The sequence below is a fragment of the Cupressus sempervirens genome, chromosome 1 (assembly GCF_028749045.1).
Source record: "Cupressus sempervirens isolate cs-2001-9-10 chromosome 1, ASM2874904v1, whole genome shotgun sequence".
In the NCBI taxonomy this organism is placed as follows: Eukaryota; Viridiplantae; Streptophyta; class Pinopsida; order Cupressales; family Cupressaceae; genus Cupressus; species Cupressus sempervirens.
In genome coordinates, this window is record NC_143118.1 from 427,542,535 (window position 1) to 427,565,695 (window position 23,161).

Below are 23,161 nucleotides of genomic sequence, written 5' to 3' on the forward strand. Positions count from 1 at the left end.
CCAACCTAGTCTCTTTGTTGTGATTGCTGTATAGTCTTCACTTTTTATTCATCTTCCTTGACACCGTATGGCTACCTTCTACTATGCTCCCAGCCGTACGGCTTTTTATTCCTCTTCCTTGACACCGTACGATTGTCTTCTAATATGCTCTAGCAATATGGCCTTTTTATGCATCCCAACTCCTATTCTGTGTCACCGTACGGTCACTGTTTACCTTCCTAGTTGCTGCCTTTGAATACCGGCTGTACGGTCACCGTTTACCTTCCTAGCTCCTGCCTCTGAATACCGTATGGTGCCTAGACTTAAATATTTTCCTTTCTTTTCTTCCGTATGGTAGCTTTAGTAAACCTATATAGCTTTCTTGAGGTTGTACGGCCATTAGCTCGCCTTATATTTGATCTCTATTCCCTCCTACAAGGCCGTATGACAAGCTGTGCTACCCATTACTTTTTAATGTCTATAATTCCAGTCATTCCAAATTTGCTTCCTGTTCCTTTATGTTTTATTACTTTATTACTTCACACTTTAAAACTATAGTTTATTACTTGGCACTTTCAACTTCTATATTTTATTTACATATATACATTATTTACAGTTGTTTTTCCTTTCTCAGTTGTTTGTCGGTGGGGGACCATTTCTTTCATGGTATATTTTTAACTTCGTTCCATTCACTGCATCTGGTATTTCTTTTCCGTCCAGTGTCCATAACTTAATTGCCCCATTATAGCCAACTTCCCGTATCTTGTACAGTTCAACCCATTTAACTTTGAACTTGCCCAGTTTGATTTCGTTGCGTCTGTCATACTTTAATACCAATTGGCTCGGTTGAAATTTATTTAATTTAAAATGCTTCTGATGCCATACCTTCCGCCTATTTTGTGCAACTTTTGTGGTCCATTGTGCCTGCAATCATCACTCATCAAGTTTATTTAAGTTACGTGATCTCTCCCTCAGGGTTTCCATATCGCCTAGTTTGTTCTCAACACTCGGTACCATGAATTCCGTCAGCTACCACTCCTTGCCTTCAATAACTGTATTCTTGATTTTAGAACCTTCACTCCGTACTGCTGAAGTTTTTATTAAACCCTTCCTCTTTGTTTCCTGTGTAGATTGTACGATGTGTTTTATTTGCTGCCAACACCTTTCTACTATATCTATGGTTCAATGTAACCCTTTCTTTCTGTGCAGTCCGTTCACTGTGTTCCGTACGATGGAATCTTTCCTTTTTTTGGGTTCGTACTATATGTTCTTCCCTTCAGCTTCAGCCATAACCTCTTTTCCTTCTTCCGCTACTCTGTATTCTTTCGGACATTCATTTCCCTCTTCTTTCTCACCTTCATTGACCCTTAACATATTACAGCTCGAAAAGAGCTCATAATCCTCTGTTTGCTAGTGGAAAAGGCCATTCACCGAATCCAAATCATCGTTCGTCGATCCACCTTCCAACCGTAGGACTCCTTCCTCATTGGGTTCCAATCGTTGCTTTCCTTCATCCTCTTCTTCGAAATCAGATGATACAACTTCTTCGCCCACCATTTGTGTGTGTAAATCAATAGTGAATCGTTGTCCCCTGCTTTCCATTGAGTGTATTCTTCTTCTAGTCATGCTTAACCCTTGCTTGTACTAGCCATCCCTGGCCCAAAATGGCGTCGTATCCTCTCCTCTTCAGTGGGATGATGATGAAGTCAAGCAGGAATGACTATGTTCCAATCGTCACTGGTTGTGCCATTAGGACGCTGAGAGGTTTAATGCCGTGTTGGTCCGCTGTTAGCAACTGGAATGTAGGTGACCACACTGTTAGCTGTCACAACCTCTTCCAAGTGTCCTCCGGTAACACATTCACACCGGACCCTCCGTCCACAATTGTGTCTGTCAGAACAGTTCCTAGAATTTCCATCTCGACGACTGCCTGATGCCATCCAAAGGTTAGGGCTAGCAGCATCAGGTCCTCTGCACGTGTTCCACTTTCCTTCTCCCTTGTTCTCCAGATAAATTAGTAGCTGGAGTGATGTTTGTGAGTGTCGATTGGAGTTGAGGCATTGTGAGCAGCAGATCATTTATCTTGACTGGTACTTTGGTTTGTAATACCTGCCGTACGATGTTCTATTCCGCGCAATTTCTTGTTGAGGTACCAGTAGTGTCCTTCAAGTGTGCTTTGTCTGCCTACGTCGCCTTCTCAATTTTCGCCTGTGCTTTCTCTAATCTCTTCTTTTCCTCTATCGGGTTAGGGTACAATTTTGTTTGCTTCCATATGATTGCTAGAACCTCCTCTTCGTCCGACCGGATGGTGATCAAATTGACTCCTGATTTTGGGCACTTGGCATCTTCATGATCTCCTAGACCACACCATTTGCATAACAACTTTGATGCGCTTGCCATTATACAGGTTCGGGCAAAGTGACCCCACAAATTGCATGCTCGGCATTGCACCATCGGCCATCTGTTCACATTGTACTGAATTCGACTGCGGCTCCCATTATTATTATTGGCATTGTTGTTGTTTTCCCCTCGTCTATTATTTTTGTACCCTACCGAGGTGGCACCCTCCGTACTGGTGTTTCTACTCCCTTCTCACGTAGAAGCCTCCTATGTCAGGAACACTTGTTGAGGTCCTCTTGTTTTCATATTGAAGGGGCATTCTTTTGTGGAATGTCCCATGATCTGGCAGATCTTGTAGAACTGGTTCTTTGGACAGGATCCCTTCATATGGCCTTCTGTCTTGCAGTCTGTGCACCATAGCTCATTTCCCTTGGTCTCCTTCTACATGTTCTTAAATTCTTTCATCATTCGGATCATATCCTTTTAGAGGGCTTGGACCTTCTTGCTGCCCTTGTCGTCATTGCTACTCTCTTTTTCCAAAGACACATCGTCATCTGAACTGGATGAGCTACTCTTTTTTTTTTTTCTTTTTCTTTTGCTCACTTTCTAAGTTCATTGCTCAATTGTATGCTTCAGTGTATGACGATGGCGACACAACCTTCATCTTCTTCTGCAACTTTGGGTGTAGGCCTTCAATGAACCATCTTTTTTGCAGCTCATCAGCCAGCTTATTTTCCATTTTATTTATCAAGTCTTTTAATTTCCTAGCGTATACTCGGACTATTTCATTTTTCCCCTATTTTGTGTTGTATATTTTGGCTACGATCTCATTGTCGTCACGCAATAGTTGAAATTCCGTGATAAACTCTTTTTTAATGTTGTCCCAATTGGTTAATTTTTGGAGATCCGTATTGGCAAACCAATCAATTGCTACCCCCTTAGGGTTGTCGAAAATTGTCAGACCCATTCATTTGTATCTGTTATGCCATTCACCCTCCAAATTGTTTTGCATGTTTTGCAGTGTCTGATTGGATCGACCGTTCCATCGCCATCAAACTTTGGCAACTTCTCCTTTGGTCCTGCCATTATTGTTGGATGTTGTGTAGGGGTGTTGTTCGGCACTACGACACCAGCACTGTTTTGCACTCCAACCTCGACGCTTTGTATTCCAACACCAACGCTCTGCTCTCCGATACCAACGCTTTGTATCCTGACACCAATGCTTTGTATTCTGGCACCAACGCTTTGCTCTCTAGTACCAAAGGTTTGTATCCCGACACCAACGGTTTGTATTCTGGCACCAAAGCTTTGTATTCTGGCACCAATGCCCTGCACTCTGATACTGACATTGTTTCGGGCAGACGTTTTATTCCCAATAGCTGTGTTGTTTGGTGAAGAAGGGTCTTCGTTAAGCGAACTTGTCTATTTCGGAAGTATATCGCGGACGAAGAGTTTACTCCATGCTCGTGCTCCCTCGGCACTCCGAGCCGTGTGAGTTAATTCTCTTCCGTCTGGATTCTCTTCCCTTGGCGAATATAGATTCAAAAATTCCTCCTTTGCTTTTTCCACCAATTCCACCTGCTATCGAGTTCCCTCCAATAATTCCTCGGTGCTTAAGTGTCCTTCGGTAATCCACTAAAACCTCTGTTTGTGCTCGGCCTGTTGTTCCAAAGTTAAATTTTCTTGCACAGTGCGTATTCCATCTTTTCCCTTTATCTTATTTCGATCCTTGTTAAGTTGATATGGCATTAATCTTCATTCCTCCTTCGTTCTAGGTTCATCTGGCAACGGCGCCAAATGTTTACCGTATGGGGTAAATGGATTAATGCATATAGACAATGAACACGAGCAAAAATACTCCTTTTATTATTCGCATATGCCAAAGACATTATATTATGCTTCCAATGATGATTACAATGATCCCGGAGAGTGTCTATATACTTTCCGAAGAACCTTCCCGAAGGCCCATCGGCTACATAACAAGAACCTTCCCGAAGGGCTCGTCAGCTACATAACACTTACCAATGGCATCAACCCGTCAGCTACACAATATTTACCGACGACATACATCCTGTCAGCTACACAATATTTATCGACGACAAAGTTCACATTGCATGCAATTGCATTCACCTTCTTAAGATCCATTTGACAAGGTACTTTACTATTCTTTGATTTGGTTGGTTTGAACTTTTGTAATATTGGGTTTTATAAACATTGCTGCAAGTCTATGATTAAGTAGTATTTTCAGTTACTTGTAATTGGGTCCTTAGGACCCAAATTTGTATTTCCCCTTTCAAAACATTTGTAATCATTTTCAAACTTGCAATCATATTATCCAAATCATGAATGCCAGTCAAGCCTTATAAACATGCAATGTGACTTGTCAAACTTGAACTGAAAACACGCCATGTTTTCTAACCTTGGAAACATGTGGCATCTGAAGACATCTTAAAAACACATCACATTTTAACACATCACATTTTACAAGACTACAAACACATTGGGTATCTAGATGCCAAAAACACGGTAGGTTTTCAAATGACAAAAAGATGGCGTGTTTTCAAATGTCTCTGCCACCAATATAGAGTCTCAATGCTGGTATGACTGTTTGAACAAAAAATTGTGGTTATAAGATTCCTAATTATGACTGCTCGGATGTTAAAAACCTATACAAGACATTCACAATTCCTGCTCACAAAATACTGTTATGCAGATAATCTCTGATAATTATACTTGCTGATCTCAGCTATTTCAGAAGATGGTTATCCTTTGGCTGCTGAGCACATTTTTATCACAGATTCTAGATATTCCAAAATACTTGTTTGTTCATGAACAAGCATGGCACAATTTAAAGAAACCCATCTCTTACTAGCCTTACAGGGCCCAAATGTGAAATGCCTATGAATGAGTAAGTTGACCTCTATATCACTCAGCACACACCTAATAGCAATATATGCACTTTCTCTAGAACATGGTAAGTGGTAATATAAGTAAATTTCACCTGTTAATTATAATACTTTATCTTGTCTATCCTTAGATGCACGCTACATATGTGCAATCAGACACTTGCAAGCACATGCCATTGGTTGTCTATGTATAGTATATACTTTTTTTTTTAACTTCTTTTGATTATTCAACACACACTTGAACATAGAAATATTTGTTTACAAAAACCCAAACAATTGCTTGAGTGCTCCCGTATGTGCACCTATATAGGTCAAAACATATGCTTTTGAATTGAATTCTACTCAACCATTTCTAGGTGGTGCTCAAACATGTATGTGTGTGTATTTAGACATTAGAGCTTCTTGCTTGTAGGTTGTTGGTAAACAGATTTGTCACTGTATATTATCTTCAAGATTGACCCTGTTTGCCACTATATAATTATACATACAAAATAGATGTCCTCACTCTTTCTAGACAATATAACCCATGAAGAAGCATTTATATGGAATCAAACCTGATATGTCACCTTAGCATATTTGGTTGTCCAGTCTATATTCACACTCCCAAAGAAAAGGTCCAAACTATAACCATGAGGGAAGAAAAGGATATTTGTCGTATACAGTAAATCATCCAAAGACTACAAAAATTACATTCCTGGTCAAAAACTAATTGAGCTCAGCAGATATATAATTTTTGAGGAAGATACTGCATTCAAAAGATCCAAAGACAAATGAAACAAATGATGAATCTCCACAAAATATAGAAGAGGATCTTAGCCCTAAGATTCAGAGGGAGACACCTGCAGAAGATAACGAACCTCTCAACCCAACTCTTGAACCTAGTGATACTACTTTTACTTGAAAAAGGCCTCTCTAGACAAGGAAAATAATCGAAGCAGAAAATTACGCAGCCCAAAAGGGTAACTTATGGAAAGCAAGAAACCTAGAGACTACTCAAACTATGTTTCTCTCATGAGTGATCTTATTAAGTCAAAACCTTTTAATGTTAAGGAAGCACTGCAACATCAAGTTTGGAAGGATGCCATGATCGAAGAATAGATGATTGATTCAACTATATCTGCCCACCCAGCTATAATTACCCTCCCCCTAGGGTGGCAGGCAATAGTTAGGCCAGATTTGCTAACTATTCACTTGATCAACCCCACCTCCGTACTCCCCTATAGAATGGTAGGGCCCAAATGAAAGATAGGAGACACCTACAGAATGTTAGGGTTCAGCTGCCTAGGTATTAGATGGGGATTAGGGGAAGGGAATACTATAACAAGCATTCGTATGCCTGAACATCCACCTTGCCTCAAACTATGTCTTCATTTGTCTTCACTATGGCTTTATTGTTTCTATAAGGCCTAGAGGATGGTATTGGAGACTCAATAGATAGGAGGTCCCACCTTTATCCCTTCTAGAATGGTAGGGACTTCCACTCCTGTTTGATCCTTCTGATATTTGGGACATTGTGTCTAGACATAAAGTAAAATCATTTCTATCATCCAAATGTCTCTTCAAAATCAAGCATGTAGCAGATGAAAGTATCGAAAACATAAGGCAAGATTTGTTGCCAAAGGGTTCTTATGGAAGGAAGGAATTGATTGTGAAGAGACATTCACCCCAGTTGCTCATTACACCTCAGTTAGGGCAGTAATTACTATTGTTGTATCAAAATGATGGAAAACCCACCAGATGGATGTAGAGAGTGCATTTCTAAATGACATCAAGAAGAGGAAGTATACTTAGAACAACCAGAAGGAATTGTTGTTCATGATAGTGTCTCTCATGTTTGTAAGTTAAAGAAGGCACTTTATGGTCTCAAAGAGGCCCCTCGAGCCTAGTATGAAAAATAGAGAATTACCTCTTCAAATTAGGATTCTCCAAAACTGATGTAGATCCTAATCTTTATTTCAAGGTGGTAAATAGTGATATGTTAATTCTCATTCTTTATGTTGATGATTTACTAATCACTGGAGAAGATCATCTTATCTCCAAATGTAAAAAGGAACTTTCTCCAAATGTGACATGAAGGATTTGAGTACCCTACTCTATTTTCTTGGCTTAGAAGTATGGAAGGAAAAAAATTATATTATCCTAAATCAAGGTAAATATAACATTGATGTTTTAAATAAATTCAGAACGATGGATTGCAAGCCTATACCTACACCCATGGAGAAATCTATGTAAGCTAAAAGAAGCAACATCAGAATCAGAACTTGTTGATCCTACTCTTTACCGATAGATAATTGGATCCTTGATGTACTTGGTAAATACCAAACCAAACATTTTCTATGCAACAAATGCACTCAGCCAGTTCAAGTGTGAAACTAGAAAAATACACCTTGTTGCAGCAATGAGATACCTGCGAGGAACTATTGGATATTGTTGTTGATTGCAAAAGTACCTCCGGATATTGTTTTAATTTGGGATCAATCATGATCTCCTGGTTTAGCAGGAAGCAATCCTCAGTTGCACAAAACTCTATCAAAGCCGAGTGCATTGCAGCATCCATGGGAGCTCGAGAAGCTGTGTAGTTGAGAAAACTATTGGTGGGGTTGTTTCGACAAACCATGAATCCGACAATTATGCACTATGATAACCAAAGTTGTATAGAGCTTTCTGGGAACTCAGTATTTCATGATAGATCCAAGCACATTAAGATTCCCTACCATTATATTAGAGATATGGTGGAAAGAAATGTTATACAGCTGAGATACATTAGCAATGATAAGTAAACTTTAGATATTCTAACCAAGCCTCTCTCTAAGATAAAAGTGGATCATTTTAGAGGTTAGCTTGGTATGGTAAAATTATAATTTTATTTGAGGTTGAGTTTCAATAAATGTAATGTACAAATATTTTAAAGATGTTTTATATTAATAACCTCTTTTATCATTTGTGTTATTACATGATCTTGTAGAAACATTATGAATGGTGAAAATCTTTCTTCAATGTTTATATGTGGTTAACATTGTAAAGTGACAACTTTAACAATAGATTAACTATCATGATGGATATCATATGGTTGATATCTGTGCATTTATTATGATAGTGCATATCTCTTACTTAATATTAACTGAGTAGTATGAAACTACAACACGACGTATTACTGAGATATGTCATGGTGGATGCTATGAGATATAGCATTCATTGATATGACATGAATATATATCTTCTTCGGTAGGCATCATGAGACTTGATGCCAGTGCACATACCGGAAAAGATATGAGTATGGTGAATATCATATGGTTGATATTCAGGGTCACACCATACTCTTGATGATACTGAGAGGTAACCTCTATTATAACAGATATCATGTTGATGTTCTTTGTATATAGCATTGAGATGATAGAAATTATCCTTCCTAGCTAGGAGGGAGTGTTATTGATTTATAGCTTTGGTTGAATAAGTCCAATCAATAAAATCAAATCATTACATGATCTAATACACTTCTACATTTGATGTCTATACATTCTATGTGATATTGTTATGAATATTATTAATAATTATCATAGTAACACGGGGACGCGTCCCCCCCCTTTTTGCCCGACGTCTCGGAGACTTCAACGCACCGGAGACTTGGGGACTCCGTCTCCCCGTCCCCAGCGGTGCCACTAGATTCCACCACCTCCACCGAGGATGGGGGACATCCTGTTATTCAGTATTTGCAAATTCGACTATTTATGTTTAATGTTCAATGTTCCAATTCAATGCAATGTTTCAAGTATTCACTCTTTTACATCTTTACATCCTATATTGCAATACATATTTTCATAACTAACATTTTTAAATACCATATGCATAGATATATACACCCCTCTTGTCCCCTACCGCCGTCCCCCCACCGTCCCCCCGCCGTCCCCAAATTAAGGCCCCTCTGTCCCCCCGTCCCGGAAACTTGTCCCCCCGTTTCACCGTCCCCCCGTCCCCCAGGGTGGTGTAACTATGATAATTATCGTTTATCGGACTGGCATATAATTCTTAATTGATCCAATAAATAATAATTATACAATTGTATCATTAATGATGAGAGCATATCAAATTCTGAGTATCGATCTGAATAAACATAACGATCGAATATCTTGAAGCCAATTATGTATGATTGAACATGTATATGTTCAAATAGATTAGATTGCTGTTGGAACATATTAACTTCTGTTGATGGCACATATTCTGACCACACATCATATATATTTCAATGTGTTTCATTATCCTTAACGGCGTATTATCCAATCAATGTAACTTAGTAATGACTGTTATGAAACGGCAGTATATATGTAGGGGCACATCTCAATGTAGAGACATGTCCCTATGTGAATCAGATTCACATAGAGATATGTCTCTACGTTAAGACATGTCTCTATATGTTGATATATATAATAATCTAAAGATATATCAGCTTTCCAAATATACTTACAGATATGCATTATTATCTTCTTGTATATCTCTGCAAGAAGGAAAGAATTTTACCAGATTGAAAACAGATCATAACAGAGTTAGTCTATATAATATTAAAATTTTAAAAATACCTCTGTCTATAATCTGATGAATATTTTAACAAATCATTTACTTTATCAAACGTGCTTTACTTCAGTTAGCCATATGCACAATGTTAAGGCTGTACTGATCATGTAGGAAGTTTCTTGCCTTAGTTTGCAGCTGTTCTTGTAGAATACGATTGTCTGCAGACATAATCTGCAAAAGCAGATAAACAATCTGGCATTAGATGCCATCCAAAATCAACCTTAATTGCAAGCATGTAAGCTGCTAATATTGTGTGTTATTCTACTGAATAAACAGTAAATTAGACAGCTAAATACCAATGTGAGCATTGAATGCCTTGAATTCACCTCTAACTCAAATGTTTTCTCATTCAGCTGGCTCATTAACTTTGTGTTCACCTGCATATAAATTATTTTTCAACACAAATTCATAGAAGAGAACAAATTAATGAAATGCCAAAACGATATGATTAAGCAGTAAACTAAAAAGCTTTATTTAGAGTTTTCAGATGTCAGACATCATGCTCTTATCTATTAAATAAAATGATTATGATTGTTTACATTGCGTAATTAAGTGCTTGTTTGAACATTGCTGACAATATGTAGTCTGGTTTGTTTAGATTACCTCTTGCAGATCTGATAGTGATGCATCGTTTACAAATGTTTCTCCAATTAAAATCATTCTCTGCTCCAAAGTTCGCATATGTCGTTTCTTCTCTTTGATTTCGTCCTCCTTTTGCAGAATTTGAGCCTTCATGCATGAAAAGAGGATTTACAAATTGAGCTTCAAGTTAATACAAACATTAGAGCTTGGAAATAAGAATGCGGAACAGAAGAGTGGAGACTAGATTTACAAATATCTCCTGATCATTTATCTTTGAATGCCTGAATATCAAGGAAGAGAATCTCACTTGTAATTGAATGTCGTCTGGATTATTGGCAGCTTGTTCAGACATACGTTTTACTGAACTGGTAGATAATGCAATGTCACCAGCAAGCATTTTCAATAGTTCTCTTAACAGGTCCATCTGTTCTGCCATGGTTGTGCCAGTCTACATTCAAAGGTGGTTATAATAAGATACAAGATTTAATTTTATAGAATACTAGATGAGTTATTAGTCTTTGGTATAGTAAATGTAATTTAAATGACCATATTTTATGAAATTAGAATTATAGAAGCTTTTCATCATATAAAATTAAAATATGCTGGATTGGCAGGAATCCCTAGCTAGCTTCACATGTCACTTCTAGAATAAACTAAATATACAAAATATAGGCATTACAAAAAATGTAAACTTCCATTATCCAACAGATATATATTGTACACATTATTACAATAAGCGAAATTGAGAGCACATGATTGAATCTTAAGCCATGTGAATGGAGCCCTAGAGCTCACTGCTTTTTTCAGCCTACCAGAATTAGCACAATGAAGCAACAGATTCAGCTGACTTAATATGGAATTTTCAAGATTTTCTAGGTTTCTAAAATCCCACACACACCCGAAACCTAGAAAGAACTAAGAAAACCATTTCTTGAATATTTTTAGGAAGGAGAGAAAAACCCATGGAAGACATATTAGCAGTCAAAAATTGCTAAATTATCATCATTGAATGCTCAAACTTGATTGTGGGTTGGGGTGCTAGCGATACAAAAGCTATATTTTCAATATTCCTAGAAGTATGTGGCAACTTGATAAATTTTAGTATATATTGCCTAATTCAACATGTAAACTGTAATGTCCCCATTTTTAGCAGGTTCTTGTAGCTGGCTTGGTCAGTTCACCATCATGAGCTGACAGTGGGATTTGAGGCTCTCAGTTGTGTGGTTATAGGCTTTTTAGCAGCCTATGGTGTGTTTTGGCTCTGTTTGAGTGACTTACTATTTATAGTAAGTCAATTTGTTGGTTTCCGTGAGCTCAGTTGAGTTAGAGGAGTTGGGTGATGCTCTCAGTTTTTATTTCGGGCTTCTAGTTTGAGCTCCAAGAATTTTGTAGGTAGCGTTTATTTATAGTAAGTCACCCCGTTAGGTCCATTCATCATCTTTCATCATCAGAATCACTTTGTTGTTGTTAGATTTCAATTCTGATGCTTCTTCAATTGTTATTGCAAGACGGGTGAATTATTATTATTATACATCTAACTATGTTTAGGTTGCTATTTTTGTTGGTCACCTCAGTATCATAGCTCGTTGGAACCGGGACGAAAAGTTTTAAATCATGAGAACAAGAAATAGTGGCCTTACGTGTTAGAATTTTAAGTTATGGTGGAAAAGGTCATTTTTTGAGCCAAAAGCAATTACTAAATTAGTTTATAATAGCACTTTATTATATTATTATGGTGTGTGTGGGAAGCTTCTTAAGTGAAGTTCATTTGGGAAACTTTGTGCCATTTGGAGATTATAAATATGAGCCCACTTGATGATTAAAGCATTCGATTATTTGTTTATCTCTTTGCTTGTTGTCTTTTTAACAATTTTGAGTTTGTGGTTTTGCACCCTTGCTGAAGTATAAGGGTTTGTTCTGAGGTTTTCTCCATTGCTGAAGTCTAGTGGAGATTGGAGTTGTGTATTCTAGAGATTGTTGGGTGTCTCTCCTACTGTATTTTTCTGTGGCTAAGGAGAAGTTTGCTGGTGGAGTTGGTGTTTGAGAGAGTGAAGAATTGATTGGTGCATTTCAGACTATCATTTCCTCCAAGGAGTCCAAGTTTTTGGTATATTATTCATCTGTAGCCAATCACTAAGGTTGGGATGTCATTCTGGGAGGCTAGGTGTGATTCTCCTTGCGCCTGATATTCTGATTTTGGGGTCTGCAGCCACCATTACCAGCTGCAATCTGAAATTAAGAGGGCGGCTATGTCATTTCTAGCTTGCGTGTGGAAATCTAGGGATGTGGTTACGACATTGGAGGGTCACATTCTTACAAGGGGCTGCTGGAGCATTTGTTGACAGCCACGATCTGCCATTAAGACCTGCGGCCTGCATTTTATTGTTCTACAATCACATTGGTTGAGTTTTCAACCTATTCTTGGATTGGGACCCATGCAGGGAGTGTAAGATTCTTGCTGTAAGTGTTTTGATATTTCTAGAGTCCAACGTTGATGTCATTTGCTGCTACAAATGATTCCAGGTTCAGAATTATATTAAAAATTGTTTGTTGTTATTGTAATTTTCCTCAATAAATAGTGAGTGGCTGGATTACTTCATTGAAGCTGCTTAGTATATGATCTGATTCATATTCAGTATTGCATTTATTATATATAATGAGTCTATGTTCATTGTGCACACTTGATTATTAAAGTCATGTCTAGAAATGCCACAAGGCTTACATACCGCAGTAAAATATTGGTGATGACAATGATTTGCAATTTGTTGCCATTGTTTGTGTTTTGAACAAGTGAATGTTGGTAGATTTGGTTTACAAGCGAACTTTAATCAGTTTTAATTATACATTATCTACTTCTTATCAAAATTTCAAAGCATAGTAACGAGGCTTTCCGCAAGTCAGGTGAGTCAGCAAGTCAAGTTACCTCAGCTGGGTCAAAATGACTTGTGGCCCTGGCTCAGCGGGTCAACTGAGCTGACTTGCCTAACTCGCCTAACTCAGCAGGGTGACTCAGCTGACTCATTTGACTTGCCTGATTTTTAATTTTTTTGCCTTTGTAGTTATGTAATCAATGTATGTTATGTATGTGATCAAATTACTTTCTATTTTATGATGTTATTGTGCCTTCAACCTTTATTCAATAATGGGTGCATGGAATTAATTTAAATCTAAAAAAATCTTTAAATTTCAAGAGTTTTATCATTTTGCCGAGTCACTGCCAAGTCACATTGTAATGGACACCCTAGAATTGCCCAAAAACTGAACCAACTACTAATAGGAATTTAGTCAAATAATTTGCATCCAACTCTTAATTTCTCCGTTAAATGTTTAAACCCTTTTATGGCTTCGAAAATAAAATGTTTATTTTTTTTAATGTCTTTGCATAGATTTGAAACCACATAACATGAACAAGAAGGAATTTATAATAATATGCAAACTGAAGATTGAACTACTACTGAAATAATATTAATTTTCAACTAATAAAATCAAATACATAGTAGGCTTTTCAACTCACTAATTACTCCAGCATTATAATATAATTTTCCAGTATTGACTTCCCATCTTGTTGCTACAGTGATATGAATAGTGCCATGCTACAGTTCTGCTACAATAAAATCTGCCTTCAATCAGTCCAAGACCCTCATAAAATCATCCCTTCACAATGGCATAAGCATCGGACGAGAAGTGAGAATAATATGAGCAAACACCCAATTCGCCTGTAGCTGGAAATGCGCCCAATCTTTGTGTTAATGAAGCTGATAGCAATAAATTCCAAAGGCCAAACCCCAAGGGAATGACGTCTAGAATGTCACAAGAGAGGATAGACGTCTTCTAATACCAAGAACGAATTTGCAACTCACACATCAATTTTCTTCTCATATTCCACCTCTGAATGAAACCACTAATGCTCCCTTTTATTCTTTCTCCAAGGGTTCATTCCATGTAATGTCCCCTTGTTTCGATCTAGATTGAAGGTAGGAATCTGCATTAAATCATTAGTATAATGGAAAATATAGGAAATTTACATTAGAAACATGAAACTAATAATAAAGACTACCTTGTCTAACCCTTCCTAATCCTTCGGAAGAAACTCTTTTCAAATCACCTAACCCTCTAGTGAGAATTGCTTCCCGATTAAGTAATCGTCATAAAAGAGTATCTTCCTAAGGCCTCTTTGGGATCTTTGATTATTCACTTGGTAAAGATCCCACCTCTACCAAGGCTCTCATCTCAGACATATGCATATGCTTGACCGCTACAATATATATATTGCCTCTAAGGGATTCTCCATAAATCCCTTCCGTAGGATTCCTATTTGGAATCCGACATTCACTCTAGAATGCCCTCTATCTCTGATGTCCTCAAGAGAGGCACTGCATCCAACTAGGTGCCCTCTATGTATTTCCCTTAATGATTAAGGAATTCTCTTTGTTAATGGTAAGTTCACATACCAGTTTGGTCAATGCCCAATCCTCTTAGTATATTCTTTATATTAGTCCTTTTTAATACCCTTTGCTAGCTCTCTGCTATTGTACAGTCGAGGGTGGCTTAGGTGATGATTTGTGAGTATTGTGTAGTCATCATTGATGATAGTCATTCTTGTTAACTTGTTATTCTTCCTTTCCATTAAAGGCACTTCCAACTGTTTGCTTTGGATTCATGAAATTGATGGCTTTCGGCTCTGTTCACGCCTCTAGGAGTTGTCTTATCTGTGGTTACATTATCCACATTGGAGAGGTGTATGATATCTTCTGTGATTTTCTAAGGTTTGTTTTCCTTGTCTTGTGCGATGTCTTATTCATTGTCGATGATATTCTCTTACTTTCAATTTAATAGATTATATCCTTGTGTGTGTTGGATAAGGGACGGTATGGATCTTTTTCTTGCTTGGCTTGTTGCTTGGAAGTTTGTTGTTTCCTTTCTAAATGTCTTTGCCTGTACGTGGATGCTCTTTTGCCAAGGTTTGTTGGGCTTCCTCACATTGATCTTTAGTTCTGTCTCTTCTACCTTCGGATCACATTTGATATATATGACTGCCTTTTTGACTAGTCATGTCTCTTAGGGAGCAATTAATTGTATTGAGAGTAATGGTATTAGTTTTTAGTTCTTATTTGTTTGTATTTTATTATTTTTAGTGTTATTAGTATTTAGTTATTTATTATTTGTATTATGCATATTATTTTCTTATTTCCTCATTTATAAATAAAATATGAATTTCTTTGTGTAGGAAATTGCATTTATTTTTGCGGGTTATCACATTCCACTCACACGAGCAATGTGGGATGAAAGATGTGTGATATAAAACATATTAAAATAATCACTTGTGTCTCCCTTAGGCGCCCCTTTTGATCTGCACACATCCCCATAAAATTTAATAATAAAGTAACACTTTAATATTTTACAATTAAATTAATTGTTACTTTAATAATACTTCAAGCATAAAAATATATTAGCTATCGGACTCTGAATAGCACGAGTGATAGCTCGTCGGAAAGCTCTCGCCGCAAAGTATCAAATTCAATCACCAAAACCAGCCTCTCCTGTGTCTTGCTAACTTACTAAAAATAGTAAGTATGCCTGAAACAGAGTAAATCAACTCCATTTTGGCCCAAATTGGAGATGACTAAGCCATACACTCTAAGATCCCTTTAAACCCTTCATTAGCCCTCGAGACCATCTAGAACTAGGCTAATGCACACACACTTGGTTGACTACTAAAGTGGGGACATTACACATAGGCGAGTCCGAGCTGGTTCACAAGTCGAGTTACCCTTGCCGAGTTTGTTCTAGGTCCGAGTCTCGTTATTTTGTTTCAAAGTATGGATGCTTCTATTTTGCAGAGCCACCTTTTGATCAGAATACACTAAAAATGTGATTGACATCCATCTAGTTACCTACACTAACTTTTTCAACTTGGACAAGAATATATTTGGTCTTTTCCATTTTCTACATATCTCTGAGTGCAATTATGAGAACTTAAACTAATAGATCAATGAAAGGAATGATTCACAAATCAGTTGGTCTATTAGTAAGGATTTTAGTATATGATCGGATCACAAGTGATAATGAAGAGATGCATCCAATTTGGTGGTTTATTGGAAAGAGAAGCTCATTATGGGCCCAATGCTATTAGACAAAAGGATATTCTCGACATCTGATTAATATGGACTAATTTTCTCTGAAGCACTAAAAGAGTTGTGAAACATCTGTTACTTGGTTATGATTCTAAACCAAGATACCTATTCCTTTACATATACTGGTTCCAGACCTATTAAAGGTTGTTCCTAAGTGATTATTCATTGGGGAAACAAAAGGACTTGGACTCACAACACTGCATTCTCCTGAATGTTCCTTGTCTATTGTTGGTACACAATATGGACACAGTTTTAAAACTTTCAATGTGGAGTCTTGAACTACTTCGAACTAAGTTTCGAAGTAGTTCAAAATGGTTCAAATTGGTTCAATTTGCTGGAACAAGTTCAAATGATTCTACAAGCTTGTTGGTTCAATTCACCACAATGGATGTGTTTAGGTAATTGTTTCTCAGATGTGCAATATTCCAGACGTTTATAAGTGCAGAAGTGCAACTTAAGTTCGAAACCAGGTTCGAGAGTACAGAGATCAATTCAATAAGCAGTACGAGTTTCTGGTTGGACCAAATCCTAAAGGTTCACAAGTTCAGTCTGATTCCATAAGACTTATGGTTTAGAGATAAATTCTCAAATACTTGATAAGTTTGATTGCTAATATAAACAAGGAATTTGAAGGGCATATGATCTATACAGATTAAAGAGAAGGACCCCCAATGGACTCACAGATACTCATAATATCTGAATATGATTAAAATATCATAAATGTAGAATGAGTGTGAATCATTCAACAGTTTCCCCCACTACGGAAGTACAATTCATAATAGATGGCACAACCAATGTAATAACAAACTTGGCCACCGCAACATGGTAGTGTGGGAAATATTCAATGATTTGTATTCCTATCAAATATGAAATCTTCAATTCTCAAAGTTCAAATGAGGTTTTGAATCCAATGGCCAGTCCCAAACGATCAGAAGGTGAAAAAACTTAGTTGCATTCAGATCAGCACATGCATGGGGTCAAAAAGAAACCAGAGGTTGTGTTTGCTAATTTAATAACACAATGACGACACTTCAACCCAATGCCTCTTAACCTACAAATAGTTTGGTGTACTGAGATACCTCCACAGATGGATGCATCATTGCCAAATGCCTTTACACAGAGGGGTCTTTGTATGCTGTATGTTTTCCCAAATCAAGCAAAGATCACTAAACCCAAGCTAGGAAGTGCCCCTCGATGGGTGTCTTGCGTGAAGATGGAGACATCCAAACTAACATAGAAGAACCGATAACCAAAGACACCCGAGCATAAGGGATATAGAGTTGGCGGCTGTGATGTCCCCACTTTTTCGATTATGTTCGAAAGCTGTAATCTGCAATCATTTGTCAGTACAATATCAAAAATTGTACGTAAAACATATTAGCAACATTAGATTTAAGTAAATACTAATCTAAATACTACCCAAGCTACCCTTCCTATTCTTTCAGAAGAGATCCTTTCTCCAATCACCTAACCCTCTGATAAGAACTACGTCTTGATTAGGTAATTGTCATAGAAGGAGTTTCTCTCTTAGGCTTCTTCGGGATCTCTGGTAACAATACTTGGTAGAGATCCCACCTCTACCAAGTCTCTATCTCTGACATATGCATATGTTTGACCACTACAATATATATTCTCTCTAAGAGATGCTCAAAAATCTCTCTCTGGGACTTTGATCCCGGCATTCATTTCTGAATGCCCTCTAATGTCTCTAAGAGATTCTCAAAAATCTCTCTCTAGGACTCTGATCCCGACATTTATTTCTGAATGCCCTCTAATCTCTGAATTCTCATAGGAGAACTTGACATTCAAATTTTGAATGTCCTCTACCAAGTTTAACTTGGCCTTTGGACTAAATTAATTATTTGGTATGATTCTTATTGGAAACTACTTATCAATATTTTGAATAACCCTGGTCCTTCTTCTCTGTTATGGTAGATGGCTCGATGCTTCTTTGTTTCCATGTGATACTTGCCTTGCAATAAGTGTCTAATCTTTGTCTATTGTAAGTAGTTATCAAAGATCTGTGGGCACCAACCTTTAACCATCGACCTCCTTTATTTCCCTTAATATCTGACTTTCGGTCTATTTTCCCTAATATGACCCTCTTTCATGTGTCAACGTTTATTATTTGACATGGCTCTATTGATATCATCTTTCCGTTTCTTCTTAATTTTCTTTGCTTGTGTATATCTCCACTTCAATTGCTTATGATTACTAAAGACTGTGATACTGGTATTGTTGCATTTGTTGAGGTATTCCTTGTTGTCCATATTGATATGACACTTGTCTGTATTCATTCCTTAGTCAGTAACTATATGTGATTGACGTCTTTACACACCTCCGTGATTTCCATGTATCCCATTGCTCTTCTTCCTTTGTTCAATACATCTTCCTTCGTTCAATATATCTTCCTTCTTAGATTGCTAATCAAATGTCTTGGCTGCTATTAGGAGTGAGGGTATGTTCTGCATCAGTCCACGGTAATCTGTGCTGCTACATATGTAAGTTTGATGTCTGTTGCACTCTCTTATTCCCTACTAATTGGAGGTTGGTGAGTCACTGTTGCCTTGCTAGGAAGGTGAATCATCTACCTTTGTTACTCGTTCTAGCCTTTACCCATAAACACCCAGTTGTATAGTCTTCGAGTCTTATTTGCTCGTATATTCCTTTGTTATACCCATCTGCCTATATCGATGGAATTACTCGCAATACTTGGATGGGGCGTGTGTTCCTCCATCAACTTATTTTCCAATTATCTCCCTGCCTGCTGGCTTTGCTCCAATACTCGGCGATGACTTGCATAGATGGTTGTCTTATTTGAGATTCATAGATGTATATATATAATTCACAATTGTCCTTTTTATAATTGTAATGCTCTTCCAATACTCTGCCCTTGGTAATATATCAGATGCTTCCACGACCAGCGTAACCTGATAATTATTCCTTTGTCTCTCTTAATTCTCTTATCCTGATCATCCTCCCCCCTTTGTAAGACCCAAAACAATGATTCTTTTATATTATTTCATGCCTCTCCAATGGTCATGTCTCTGCAAGATCCATCATCATCTTTATTTAAACAAATAATATATTATTCACATGTCATAATATATCATATTTAGTTATAGAATTTTGTTAATGTTTCCATGAGATGAAACTAATATTGACTTATTTATATATTGTAAGTTTTCATTCTTTATAATATTTATAATATACATAATTATTATTATAATTATATTATATTATTTTATTATGATTAATTAATCAATCAATTATATATTTAATTGAAAGATCCCTAATGGATGCCCTTGCTGATCTGCTGTAGTTTTTAAATTAATAAACTATATTTTCCTGTGATTTCTTTGATGGTCTTTGAGAATAGACAGAAGTTGCAGAAGGTTTTGTTTTTGTTTTGTGTTTTTTGATAGTTTTCACAACAGTAATGAATAATGAACAATAAACATGAAAGGAGACTGAAAATAAATAAGAGCATAGAGCCAAATCAGAATTGCTATAAATCATACCAGGCAAATTTCTGATTTATAAAGCCAAATAATAAATCCAATGCAGTTCCAAGGAGCTTACATCCAATAATGATGCCAAACTGGATGATGAATAATGAACATGAATCAAGGATACATCTGAGGCTGAATACAAGCATTCCCTATATTCCACGTGGGGTGTACCTGCTGCAAATGGCGGCCCTAAGACTGCAAGGATCACGTCCCAACTGAAAGAATCAATCTGCAACGTTGAAACCATAAATCTGCAACCTGAATCCACAATAAAGAATGGCGTACTCTATCCCTAATAGCAACGCACATTGTCTGAAGAATCCAATGCCAATAACTGCTGAGGGCTATGTCCCAGCCAATCCAGAACCTGGGGTTTGCGTCCCAGATGAAGAATTGCTCTCTCAGAGCCAATTCACAAAAACAAGTTTTTCAATATGCAAAAGATAATAAGAAATTAGGTCTCCATCTCCTTATATCCCCTTCCAACTGTAAATCGAACCCTAAAGGGAAATTACACTTTGCCCTTTAAATAAAATATAATAAAATAACATTTTCCCAATTAAAGTCGTCCATGCTATAGGAAAAACATTACTTTATTAAATTTCCATAGTTGAAGGCACCAAAAAGTCTACAAATAGTAAAAATCATATATAATAATTCGAGACCTTTTCAATGAGCTATAACACATAGGTGTACCTAATCAACTGAAGCCAGAATCCCCTTATTACTCCAAAATGGTTATATTATTAACCTTATTTTAATTTATTTAATCACCAACTTAGGAAATATTTAAATATATTAAAATATTTCCCAAATGGTCCCAAAAGGCCCAAAATGACCAATTAAACATGAATCTGACCTTGTCACCTGTCTGTGACTAATGCCGAACAAGATGGGTCAACTAGTAGTCCATCCCTAAAATCTAGGGATGCTCCTAAAAAGTAGGAGACAACCCCAATCAACCAATATTGAGTCCCAATGACTCTCCCCTATTGTGTGCACCTCTGAGAGAATTGTCACTGAATTGGGAGTTCCTTCTAAAAAATAGGAATGCCTCCTAAAAAATAGGAGATGCACTCTAAGTCTCCAAAACGTTCGCCGAGGTCTCCAAATGCCTCCTAGACCACTCCTAGTCAATCCCTACAAATTAGGAATCCCTCCTAAATTGTAGGAAACTGTTGTCTACTGCTCCAAACTATTTGGGAAGCTCATGCATGACTCGCAAAGCCCCTGAGTTGGTTCCCTCTACGCTCTTCTGGACTATGGGAACCAAATAATAGACCAACCCTACTAGAAATGTTGTCACTAAGGAAGGGCAAAAATTGGAGACATGACATTAACTAACCCATACTATTTAAATAATAATTTAATATAATTATATATATATTTATCTTGGGAAAGGGGATATTACAATGGCGGTTCTATTAAGGGTGTTTTTGCTCATTCATGTAAGACAGAGAGTCTACTACCCTCGACTGTCGAGAATCTGTTGGGTGGATATTTTGCAACCGACAGTTTTGGGTAAAAATTCAGTCGCAAAATAAGATGACCAGCCACAGCGTGTGAGACAGAGTCTCTCCTACCTTAAAGGGAAGGCTCCCCCTTCTCACTGTTCCTTGGATCAACTCAAGGTAAGCAAGAAATTGAGAGATTTATAAACTGGGTGCTACTATTATCCTTTCTTCTTAACTTTCAAGAAAGGATCCACTTATTCGTAAGGTGAATAATGGGCAAGGTGAATCTCTAATTACACTTCTATCACGAGCTGGAAACAGTGATACCGATAAATCTTCACTAACTCAAAGGTTAGCTAAAACATACCGGTTTGGCACTAAGTCCGATCGTACTTCTATATGGTAAATGTTTTACAATTAGGGCACAAAGACTCCTAAAAGTAAGAACAATCTAACTATTTTGCGAATTAAGATGAAAATACAAGTCACAGACAAAGCTTCTAGCTATGAATTTTCACAATTGTTCCTGGTCAAAGCTCGCGCTTCAATTGTTTCTTAACTCTCTATGCTCTTTTATTGAACACACAATAATAATATGAATCAAGACAATAGGCACAAATTATAGTCAAAGCTTCTAATTTGTTCTATCACAATTGCTTCCAGTCAAAGCTTCAAATCCAATTGCTTCTTTTATTCACTTTTCTCCCAAATTCGTACTACACAATCAAAGTTATGCTTGCACAAATGTGGCAGAGCTTTCTTGCATATAACAAAAGATAATTTTTACAATGAGGGGGCACTCCTTTATATAGGCAAAGAAGTTGAGAAAAAGGGGGAGGAAAAAGTGGGAGCAACTCAACCAACTTTGACCAAGTCTAACTACAAGAGAAAATAAAGGGTTACATGCAACTGCACGTGCAACTCACATTACATGCAATTATACTTTTTCATGTAACACATCTTCTCCAACTACAAACATGAAAGAAGAAGAAAGAAGACGGAAGAGAAAAGAACAAATCTTGAAGGGCCTTGTAATTGACGATGCAATCCCAGATGATAACAGGATTGAGAGTTCCTATACCTTGTACTGCTGCATTCACGTTGATAACCATAGTGTTGCGTCTTTTGACAACCTCTAGCTCTCTTTGATGAATTGTCCATTATCATGTGGAAACTTTATGTGATCCATCTTTTCTTGCTCAAGTTGTCGTGAATTCTCCTTTGTAGATCAGCACAAACTGGAGTCTTTGACACTTTGAAAACCTTCTTGACGATGTTCGGATGTACACTCGAAACAACTTTCCATCAACACCTTTAACTCGTTTTTTTTTTTTTTTGGAGTAGAGTGCTTGGTGCATGGGAATGCGTGTAAATGGAAATTGCTGATTTTCAAAAAGTGACTTGGACTTTCAAGATGTCGCTGCACAGAAAATGGATTACATGTAAATGCAACATGTAATGGAAGGTGGAGGGTGAAATGAGATGCAAGTGTGAGTGAAAGATACACTTTACATGCATATGTGGATGAAGACTAAGATGGAAAGCATGGAAAGATACGGAAACATGTATTTGCTCATGGAGGTGTGAATGCATATGGAGAGGAGAAAATGACATCTTTTTGACTTTTCAAAAAGTGACTTTTAGTCAAAATTGGACCTTTTGAATGCAATTACATGTAAGATATT

The 23,161-nt window shown here is 37.2% G+C and overlaps 1 protein-coding gene and 1 long non-coding RNA gene across 10 annotated transcripts in view; one reads left to right on the forward strand and one right to left on the reverse strand.

Annotated features, from left to right (window-relative positions):
- LOC149578099 (kinesin-like protein KIN-7E, chloroplastic) overlaps positions 1-23,161 on the reverse strand; it is a 377,239-nt gene that overhangs the window by 66,018 nt on the left and 288,060 nt on the right. For 7 of the 9 annotated variants that reach the window (XM_089827536.1, XM_089827540.1, XM_089827550.1 and 4 more), the window contains exons 18-21: positions 10,684-10,824; positions 10,398-10,523; positions 10,091-10,171; positions 9,918-9,965 (exon numbers count right to left, since the gene is read on the reverse strand). In XM_089827536.1, coding sequence (XP_089683662.1) covers positions 9,918-9,965; positions 10,091-10,171; positions 10,398-10,523; positions 10,684-10,824 — 396 coding nt within the window. The remainder of the gene's footprint in view (positions 1-9,917; positions 9,966-10,090; positions 10,172-10,397; positions 10,524-10,683; positions 10,825-23,161) is intronic. The other 2 variants (XM_089827546.1, XM_089827542.1) reach the window with 1 other exon arrangement.
- Positions 1-23,161, forward strand: part of LOC149578100 (uncharacterized) — a 383,937-nt gene that overhangs the window by 49,122 nt on the left and 311,654 nt on the right. The window contains exon 2 of the long non-coding RNA XR_016364209.1: positions 10,515-10,836. This is a non-coding gene — a long non-coding RNA (uncharacterized LOC149578100). The remainder of the gene's footprint in view (positions 1-10,514; positions 10,837-23,161) is intronic.